At 36.8% G+C, this 11,143-nt stretch overlaps 1 protein-coding gene across 7 annotated transcripts in view; it reads right to left on the reverse strand.

Moving 5' to 3' along the window:
* The window catches only part of LOC135100550 (phospholipid-transporting ATPase ABCA3-like), a 32,776-nt gene that overhangs the window by 13,967 nt on the left and 7,666 nt on the right, over positions 1-11,143 (reverse strand). The window contains exons 1-7 of one of the 7 annotated variants that reach the window (XM_064003539.1): positions 9,049-9,175; positions 8,853-8,931; positions 2,233-2,337; positions 1,915-2,099; positions 1,608-1,797; positions 1,082-1,309; positions 404-501 (exon numbers count right to left, since the gene is read on the reverse strand). In XM_064003539.1, coding sequence (XP_063859609.1) covers positions 404-501; positions 1,082-1,309; positions 1,608-1,797; positions 1,915-2,099; positions 2,233-2,254 — 723 coding nt within the window. In that variant the 5' untranslated portion in view covers positions 2,255-2,337; positions 8,853-8,931; positions 9,049-9,175. Of the gene's footprint in view, positions 1-403; positions 502-1,081; positions 1,310-1,607; positions 1,798-1,910; positions 2,100-2,232; positions 2,338-8,804; positions 8,829-8,852; positions 8,932-9,027; positions 9,176-11,143 lie in introns of those variants that run through there. The other 6 variants (XM_064003541.1, XM_064003540.1, XM_064003543.1 and 3 more) reach the window with 6 other exon arrangements.

The raw sequence follows: 11,143 nt of genomic DNA on the forward strand, positions 1-11,143 counted from the left end.
CTTTAAGTAATTAGAATGGATAAGTACCATAAATGTAGTATTCAGCAACATGGCAAAGATTGTGGTCAACGTTGTTATGATTACCACTGTTTTGTCTCGTTAACCCAGCACCACTTCCCTCTTTCCTAGTCCGGTATCCTGAAATGCTTTTATCTCTAATCACGGCTATTTTCAAAGGCCACAGAAATTTTTAGTGGGGTTTTCAAGAGGGTTCCTCCTGTTCATAATATATAAATCTTGTTAATTTTTTTCACTAGAACCGTAAAAAACACCCTTAAAAACTCGTGTAACTTCTATTAGAACCTTTTGAAAGTAGTTGAGGCGTGGCACAGAAGCGTTTCAAAATGTGGTTCCTAGTTTGCCGTATTTAAGCATACACTTTCACTAGATATGAATGGCTCACCTGGAACTCGTCCATGTAGCTCATATTGCCAGTCACCCTCGAAATATAGAAGCGATCAATCCAGGTTTGCAGGAGAGCAAATCCATTATCTATGTAACCTGTCAATGACAGAGACAACATAATGACTATGGATAAATGAATAAACAACATCAGTTTTGACTGCAACTATCCTGTAGAAGTATAGACTATAAAACATGTCTTCACAATATTGACTGTACTGAACACGTCCAGACTAGCAAAGGGTAAAATTATAAATTACCAAATTATTTTGATATTAAATTTCAGAAATTTATAGCTTATGATGCAGTTATTATTGTCATTATTATTATTATTATTACCATTACCCTCATCATTACTTTCATTATACTTTTGTGTCACTTACTGTTAATCTCACAGTATCTTGCAAATTTAGAGATGCACGAACTGTAGGAAATTGCACGTCAACATACATATTAACTTTGACAAGGTTTTAAATAACATTTTCCAATCTAAACACACACACACACACACACACACACACACACACACACACGCGCGCGCGCGCGCGCGCGCGATTTCAAATAACATCTTCCAATCTAAACACAGTCACACAGAAAAAAAAGTGTGCAAGATTTTACATCTCTGTTTTTCATGAAGGAAAACAACATAATACGTATTGCTGATAGTGGGTGAACTAACTTCTACTACGGTTCCTGGGTCCTGGAAACTGGAAGAAGGGATATTCAGACCCGGTGTACCACGTGCCCGGCAGACGGATAGAGTAATGCAAGGCTTCCGGAAAATCACAGTCGACAGGCAGATCCTTGAAGTGAAGTCCAGCAATAAATGATGAGCTGCCGTTAGAGGAATAATAACTTTGCTCAACCAGTTCATCCATTTCATCGAGGTTGTTCGCAGCTACCAAGGCTGGAAGAGTGATGGAAGAGATTATCATCCTACTAACACTAGAGAACAATGATCCAGCAATGTTAAGACACATTATAATCTGCATGTACGTCACGTTCCATTCATTTCAGTCACACTACATATTGCAGTATGAGAACGGTTCACTCTGGTTTAAGGGTTTAGTGTAATAATCAATTAATAGTTAATTAAGTAAATCAAAAGAAACAAAGTGAACATTTGCCATCGTCAACATAAAGGATGATGCAACAAATGTAAGACACAATAATGGATCACAATACAATCTAGTTACAATACCAACCATATGGAGGCCAACCAAGCCGATCTGCCACATACGCCGCCGTGTCGGCAGCAAAACTTTCGTTGGGAGCGTAGTACATTCTTACAGTTTTACTGTAAATATTTTTAATGATACACTTATTTCCGGTAAGATTTCCTAGGCATTGTTCTTTGAGAAGTTCTTGTTCATCTATATGAGGAAAGAAAGTCGTCTGGGAAAGAAGAGGAGACTGTCTTAGTAATCACACTGATTATGAGACGTATCTATAATCCAAGAGAGATTTTTAATCTTCAAACTTAAAAAGAATGCGGTAGAGAAACTGACTGACTTCGTTGACATAAACCGGAGTTAAGTCTGATCCCGGCAAGAGTCTGATGAAGAGAATGACGGAGAAGAGGGCTGTGGGTAGGAAGATCTCAAAGAAGGTCAAAACCTTCTGTTTCTTTCTCAGCAACAGGCTTTTCCACAGGAGGAGAAGCAGATGACCACCTACGGTCCTCCGTCGCTTGTGGACTGAAAGACAGCAATGAAATGTTTTACTAATTTATTTTGTTGATCACTGAAGATATTATTGAGAACTTTTAACATCTTAATAGAACAACACACACACACACACACACACACACACACACACACACACACACACCTGGTGCTCCAGTGGATCCCATAGCGAGTGTCTGCGCCTGGTCGCCCGTCAGGAAGGAAGGCGGCAGGCACCTGAAGGGTCAGGTTGTGCGTGCAGTCACCAGCACTGTGGAAGAGAAAAGTGATTACTTCCATCTACTAAGACTTTGTGATAAAATATGCCCATCAAAAGCAACAACAGCACTGATTTAATAATGAAATAATAATGATGATGATATTATCATCATCATCATCATCATTATTATTATTATTATTATTATTATTATCATTATTATTATTATTATTATTATTATTATTATCATTATAACACTATTCAACAAAGATCTGGTCTCATGAAAAGATAAAATTTGCGTTTTTATAGATTTTCATATGTTGGATTCAAATACATGTTTTCAGGATTTCTCTATCATACTTTCTTAAAATCCTACATAATTACATGCAATTATTATGTAGCCAGCATTTGAAGCAAGTTATTCCTCAAACAGACAACATTTTTTTGAGTCAGGAAGATCTGAATGATGACATCCGCGGTTACAATGTGTGTCTAACAAACGATTTTCAGTCACAGATTAAAGGACTGGAATCTTTTCCATAAAGAAGCTCATATTTATTTGTATCTATTTGTATCGTGATCGTCATTGTGTTTTCTAAGGATATGTTCACTCGGGGATGGCGTGATGTTCTTCAGTGCTGTCTGTTCTACAATGGAGTCGCTGTGTCACGAATGCAACAGATGAATGAAGTTTGTTTACAGACTCGCCGGTTCTGTTCTACAATGGATAAAAGTTGCCCTCCTTACCGCTTCTTTTTTGGGAAAGTTAAGTGGCAAGGAAGAGGTGACGTAAAGGTTGTGACACTTGAGTGGATTGTATTGATGAGAAAACACATATTGCCCAGCCTCCAACCCTCTTTTTCCAGTGTCTGTATCCCCATCTTTCTAAATAAACTGATAAACCACTTGTCTCCGAAGAAGTCTCTTTGTCGAAGCGTTAGAGAAATATAAGGCTGCTTCATCTTGTGTTTTCTCATCACCACAATCCACACATTTCTCTCATCTATGCAACATGTTGTAGCACTTTTTTCACAGAATGCATTTTGGTTACGCTAAGTCCTGTTGTTTTCTTAGTGAGTGGGACAGTCGGCACAAATAAGTTATTAGTGAACCGTTAGTTTCTGTTTTTAGGGAATCATTTGAGTCAGGTGAGGTACCGGTAATGTGGAGGCAGGCTAATGTAGTACCCATCTTTAAGAATGGAGATAAAACTTTAACGTCTAATTATAGACCTGTCAGCTTAACTTCAGTTGTAGGTAAAATAATGGAGTCAATGATAGCGAAGAACATTAGGAAGCATTTAGACAAACATAACTTGATAAATTAGTCACAGCATGGCTTCACGAAGGGGAAGTCTTGCCTGACGAACATAAGTTTTTACAGTAAGGTTTACGAGGCGGCAGATAATGGTAATAGTTATGACATCCTCTATCTGGATTTTAGTGAAAAGTTTGACAAGGTACCCCATCAGAGGCTCATGAGAAATGTTAGGGCGCACGGGATAGATGGATAAGCGACAGACGACAGAGAGTTGTAAAAACAGCTCTAAATCCGAGTGGGGTCATGTAATTGGTAGGGTACCACAGGGACCAGTATTAAGGCCATTGTTGTTTTTAATATATATATCAATGACTTGGATAGTGTAATTAGTAGTGATGTTAGTAAATTTGCGGATGACACAAAGATAGGTAGATTAATTAGGTCAGAATCGGATGCCATCGCCTTGCAGGCAGGTTTAGATAGGATGAATGAATGGACAGACAGATGGCAAATGCAATTTAATATCAACAAATGCAAAGTACTTAGTGTAGATAGAGGAAACCCACACGGTAGGTATACAATAAACAGCGAAACTCTGATATGTTCAGGGTACGAAAAAGATTTAGGAGTTATAGCTGGCTCTGAACTCCGTCTAAAAATGCAATGCATAGAGGCCAGAAACAGGGCAAATAGGGTATTAGGATTAATTTTTAGGAGTGTTAAAAGTAGAAGGCCCAATGTAATATTAAAGTTATATTTGGCGCTGGTCAGATCCCATCTAGACTACGCTGTGCAGTTCTGGTCCCCACATTACAGGAAGGATACAAGTCTATTCGAATCAGTACAAAAGAGAATAACTAAAAGGATACAGGGGATGAGGAGTATTCCTTACGAGGCAAGATTGAAGCTGTTAAATTTACATTCTTTAGAGAGACGTAGGTTAAGAGGGGACCTGATAGAAGTCTTTAAGTGGTATAAGGGTTATAACAAGGGGGACGTAAACAAAATTCTTAAGATCAGCAACCAGGACAGAACAAGAAATAACGGATTCAGGCTTGAAAAATTTAGGTTTAAGAAACAGATAGGAAGAAATTTGTTCCCAAATAGAGTGGTAGATGAATGGAACGGACTCAGTAATCAAGTTGTTAGTGCTAAAACATTAGGGAGCTGTAAGAGAAGACTAGACGGATTTATGGATGGGGATGATAGGTGGAAATAGGTAGGTATATTTCATAAAGGGACTGCCACGTGTAGGCCTGATGGCTTCTTGCAGCTTCCCTTATTTCTTATGTTCTTATGTTCTTAAGAGAATTTATTTTAGGTAAAGGAAGTGATGTTGCTCCTTTGCATATCATGCTCAGGCTGATAAAAAAAAAAAAAAGTCAAAGTTATGAGTAAATCAGTCACAGGATTCCATACTTGAATAAAACTTTCGAAATAAACCATCGAAGGATCAATGAAGGCATCTCTCAGTTCCCAGTTTAAATATGAAAAGTATAATGGGAGGTATACAGTGTCCTTTTCTTTTTAGATGTTCTTTTTTACTCTTTTAGTCCGAATCTCTCAGGTCCCAGTTTAAATATGAAAAGTGTAATGGAAGGTGCAGTGTTCGGCTTTTTTTGGGGGAAGTCCCTAAAGGATGATGACAGTAATTATGATTTCGAATGTATCAGCAGAGGCGATGATGATTTTAAATGACTGGGACTCTCGCGTCTCACGTGTCCTCAAACTCCTGGTTCACAGTGCAGGTTACGGACACGGGAATGCCAAAACTCCGTCACTTCGAATTCCCACAGCATCCGTGTCTCTTAGCAAAATTGGATTTTTATCTTTTACTCTCTGCATTACACACTGAGGGAAATTTCGTAAAAAGATAAAACAAACAAACAAATAAATAAATAAATAGATAAATAAATAAATAAATAAATAAGTAAGTAAAGACGTAAACAGATAAATAAACCAATAACAACTTTTCACTGGGAAAAGAAAATCTAAACACATGTAGCTATAAATGTGCATGTACCATTTGTATATAGCATTAAATAGATAGATAAATAAATAAATAAATAAATAAATAAATAAAGTACCACTGCATTTATTAATAACCATTCAGGGCAAAGGCTACCAATGTGTTGAAATAAATCAAATAAGATAAATGAGTAGATAGATAATTAAAAGAATTCAAGCGTTCGTAGCTGTAGTGATAATCATTGAGGGCAAAGTCTGCCAGTGTGCTCACCTTACACAAACCACTCCGTCCAACTGTTTCTTTGTGCTCTTCAAAGTAGTAAAATCGAACACTGTGTTTGACATAAGTGATATAAAATTTCTTTTGTCTATGAAATGTGAATTTGATATACCTGTCCCCAGTAATGTTAAAACTAGAGAACTAATCTCGGGTGTGAGACATCCGGAGCTAGTAAAGTCACACTGATCACGTAATGTTCCCATGTGGCAGCCGCCCTGTACTTTTCAGTACCTTCAGTGTTTCACAAGCTCAGACAAAGGCGAGTCACGTTTCTTTTTTTTTTTTTTTTCTCATAAATTACCATTCGGGTGCCTTACACCCGAGTACTGCTCCCGTTTTATTTACAGATCGGGTTTGTAACACCCTAGTTTAGTTGGATTAGTCTCTGAGAGTAGAGCTAATTTATCTGGAAGAAAACTACAAAAGAAGGAAACCTGCGGTTTATTTATTTTTTTTATGAATATTTTTCTAAATTTTGTCATTTTTTCAATTTTCATACTTATTTTTTCTAATTAACTGAAAAATGTAATTAAGAGAAAAAGTAATAAATAATAGGTCTAGGTATTGGTTATATACCGAAAATTAAGTGTGATAATGTTTACTTTAATAAATCTGTGTATTTGGTATGGTCTTTCAGTTTTCCAAAATGAGTGTGAGAAACCCCAGTTTGGTGATAGCGTAACTGGGAAAGAAGTTTAGTGATCTAGGGTTGATGGATAAATGCTTCACTTGGCTTTTAAGCATCAATGTGATGAATAGATCCACGACTATCTAAGCTATGATAGTGACTGTGATTCACGTGATGACGGGAAGCCACTTACACTTTGTACTTGAGACATGCCACTTCCAATCAGGGCAAAAAAAAAAAAAAAAAATTAATTTGATTATTGTGAAACTGCATAGTGTTTATATATATATACGAGTATATATATATATATATATATATATATATATATATATATATATATATATATATATATATATATATATATATATATATATATATATATATATATATATATATATATATATATATATATATATATATATATATATATATATATATATTTTTTTTTTTTTTTTTTTTTTTTTTTTTTTGTGATAATGTTCACTAAACCAGTACATGCTAAACAGATCACAACAAGTTCTCTATAACTCACACAAAACATTTCATGTTTTTGTAAGAAAGTATATCATATTTCCAAAGCTGCTCCGGGGTATATGCAGCAGAACTTTATGTATCAGTATATTGGGAATGATAAATATATCAGCGGCAAACTTTATGTAACTCGTGTGCCATAGCAAAATAGGTACCAAAAGTGGCTTGTCATCTGCACATAACTATGTTTCATGTAAGAATGGCACTGTCCTATTGCAAAAAAAAAAAAAAAAAAAAAAAAAAAAGTCACTGAGGTGCCAGTCACTAGAGAAAAAGGTAAATAAATTATCCAAAATTGGAGGATAACTGTCTTGAAACCTCCCTCTTGAAAGAATTCAAGTAATAGGATGGGGGAAATACAGAAGCAGGCAGGGAATTACACCAAACAAAAGTTTACCAGGGAATTACACCAAACAAAAGTTTACCAACAAAAGGGATGAAAGACTGAGAATACTGGTTAACTCTTGCACTGGAGAGGTAAACAGAATAGGGGTGAGAGAAGGCAGAAAGTCTTGCGCAGTGAGGCCAAGGGAGGAAGTAAGGGAGCATGCAGCTAGCAAGATTAGATGAGCTCCGTTCTTTGCACAGCACGCTCATGAAAATATCGGAAGGCTTAACGAGGAAGACTGTCTCAGTTGATAGCTGAGTGTCGTAAAATGCATTTAGTTTGTATGTAAGTAAGCTATATAATTCGATTACAAATTGCTAAAGAAAAGAAGTAGCTAATGGGTGGAGGAAAGATGCGCATGAATATATCTAGCCACCATGATTACTATTTCTTCAACGATCATGTTCTTAGAGAACTGAATCACCCTCGTTCAGTCTTCAGTCGTAGTTATTAGGAGGAGTAGTAATAGTGATGATGATGATGATAATAATAATAATAATAATAATAATAATAATAATAAGAAGAAGAAGAAGAAGAAGAAGAAGAAGAAGAAGAAGAAGAAGAAGAAGAAGAAGAAGAAGAAGAAGAAGAAGAAGAAGAAGAAGAAGAAGAAGAAGAAGAAGAAGAAGAAGAAGAAGAAGAAGAAGAAGAAGAAGAAGAAGAAGAAGAAGAAGAAGAAGAAGAAGAAGAAGAAGAAGAAGAAGAAGAAGAAGAAGAAGAAGAAGAAGAAGAAGAAGAAGAAGAAGAAGAAGAAGAAGAAGAAGAAGAAGAAGAAGAAGAAGAAGAAGAAGAAGAAGAAGAAGAAGAAGAAGAAGAAGAAGAAGAAGAAGAAGAAGAAGAAGAAGAAGAAGAAGAAGAAGAAGAAGAAGAAGAAGAAGAAGAAGAAGAAGAAGAAGAAGAAGAAGAAGAAAGAAAGAAATAAAGAAAGAAAGAAAGAAAGAAAAAAAAAGAAAAAAAGAAGAAGAAGAAGAAGAAGAAGAAGAAGAAGAAGAAGAAGAAGAAGAAGAAGAAGAAGAAGAAGAAGAAGAAGAAGAAGAAGAAGAAGAAGAAGAAGAAGAAGAAGAAGAAGAAGAAGAAGAAAGAAAAAAAGAAAAAAGAAGAAGAAGAAGAAGAAGAAGAAGAAGAAGAAGAAGAAGAAGGAGAAGGAGAAGAAGAAGAAGAAGAAGAAGAAGAAGAAGAAGAAGAAGAAGAAGAAGAAGAAGAAGAAGAAGAAGAAGAAGAAGAAGAAGGAGGAAAAAGAAGAACAAGAAGAAGAACAAGAAGAAGAAAAAGAGGATGATGATGATGATGATGATAACGATGATGAAGATGAAGAAGATAATGATGATGAAATACAACAGCAACAACAACAACAACAACAACAACAACAACAACAACAACAACAACAACAACAACAACAACAACAAAGACAACGACAACGAACCGATCACCTCATCAAAATAAAAAAAAACAAAGTCCACTCTTACGTTAATTGGAACACAAAGTCGATGATGTTCTAAATCACTTGCCAATACCTGCATCACAGAGCTGGCCTACGTAGGTGTCTCTTCTTTCAAGGTGAACGAACGTCAAGGCGAACATGGACTACTGCGTCTGAAAAAGGGTTCTTATTTTGTCCACTAGTAATAAAGTTAGAATTATGTACACTTTTGTAAGCTGAGATCAAGGAAACAGTAAAGCATCCTTCACCAGTTCGGTATAAACGTTGACCTTTAAAGCTGACGCCAGCTCGTAAAAGTCTCACAAGGGATTGCTCACGAAGTACACACACGCTAATGAAGATTCACTGTTCCGACCAAGACCTGTAAGAACTGTGGCGCTGGCTTTACAATGGACTATCTCTTTATCTTATCTGATAATACTAATCTAACATAGGCTGATGTAACTCGCTCATTGAAGAAAAAAAAAAAAAACTATCATGGTGACAAAGGGAGTTTTGTCGCCACAACAACGCTCGTGTGGTGCGGATTGGAATTATATGACGGAGCTACTTCTCCCACCGAGAAACCGCAGTGGGCCGGGACGAAACTCACAACCTTTCAACCTCGAGCCGACCTCCGTATCCGGCCTAGGGATAAAGAGAAAGGAGAATATTATGACATACAGTATCTTCTATAAAGGTCGAGCACTCTGCAGTCAAGTTCATAGTGTTGCTTCCGACTTACGAGTACTTCTTGTAATCCTTGCGTACATTTCAGTATATGTATATACGTGTGTGTGTGTGTGTGTGTGTGTGTGTGTGTGTGTGTGTGTGTGTGTGTGTGTGTGTGTGTGTGTGTGTGTTTTAGCGATTGATTTAGGTACATGGTAGTGAAGCTTCTGTCACAGAATCACGACACATGACAAGAGCAGGATAATGGAGCGTCTGGAATGAACGGCAGATAATACACGTGATCAGTGACATCATGAACTCAGTTATGAGAATTCATTTTCTCTTGATTAGATGACGCCATACAGAGCTGATGCTATTTCCTGCAACAGATAAGGGCACATACTGGTGTACGTAGTCTCTCAGTGTACATGTGCTTACAATGGGTATCGTACAAGCTATTTAGAAGCTACGAGAACATTTTTTCTTTTCTCTACGATTTCCTGTAGCGCAAACTCAGTGTATGTTGTACATCCAGAACTGAAACTTTAATCAGATTTTACAGGCTTCATCTTTTATGTCTCCCATCTATCCAGACTTGAACACAACAAATTACATCGCCTCAGGCTGCCCAAGCACAATTTAAATCAGTATGTTTGACAGCCATAATATTTGTTATAATTGTTTACTCACTTTTTGGCAGACTGTGTGGAACCACTCCTCACATTCGTAACTCTTTAGTGAGTCACGGTCATGGCGGCGGATTACTGTTACAATGTCACTGGTATGAGTACCGCATACATGCCACAAAGAAAAACAAAAAAAAATAATTAATTAATTAAATAAATAAAAGACCCGTGTGAAAGACTCCACAGTCCACACCACTGGACGCTGCGTGTGTAGCGGGGTCACGTGACTCCCCGCCACACTCGCTCGTTTGAAAACCCACCGGGAAAAACAACGATTAGCTGAGGGAAGACACTTCCCCGCGTCCAGGTGAACTGTGTGAATGTTGCCTTACTCATATTTGAAGCCAGAAAACGAACAGTTTATTATCATCCTATTTTCCTTTTATTATCTAGAATGGTTGTCTCGAAGAAAAACATGACGTGATTTCGATGATTTGTACCTGATTACAATAATAGCAATTACAGAGAAGAGTTATCCTCAAAACGTGGCATTAGGTTTTTCGGAAAAATCTTTTCAGTAACGTGCTGTCCTTATTGACGGACGATATCTGCCAGTGCCGGGCGGTGCGAAGCCACGTAATCATGATTACCCTTAGCCCTCGATAAGTGGCAGGTCGATATCAACACGTCACCAGCAATGTTAGATATTACAAGGTCTAAAGAATCCTGGTGTCTTTATTGCTACATACGTAAGTCACTGACACTATATAGTTGATCTATCAAAATTGTAGAGATAACCGGTGTGATTAGTTTAGAGATGACCGGTGTGATTAGTTTAAGTAAAATTGGAATAATAAAGTAACAATTTTTTTACGTAAACTGCCAATGTCTTATAGAAAGCCATGCCAGTGTTAATTTGCTATAGGCAAGGGCCCACTTTCTACGTATGGGAATTAAACATCTGCACTTAGGTCGAGGTCACATTTCTGAGAAACCACAGCTTTTTGTGCAGGCGGCACATGAAGGCTGGTCTCTGAAGACATAACAAGTATATATATATATATATATATATATATATATATATATA

The sequence above is a fragment of the Scylla paramamosain genome, chromosome 5 (genome assembly GCF_035594125.1).
Source record: "Scylla paramamosain isolate STU-SP2022 chromosome 5, ASM3559412v1, whole genome shotgun sequence".
NCBI lineage: Eukaryota > Metazoa > Arthropoda > Malacostraca > Decapoda > Portunidae > Scylla > Scylla paramamosain.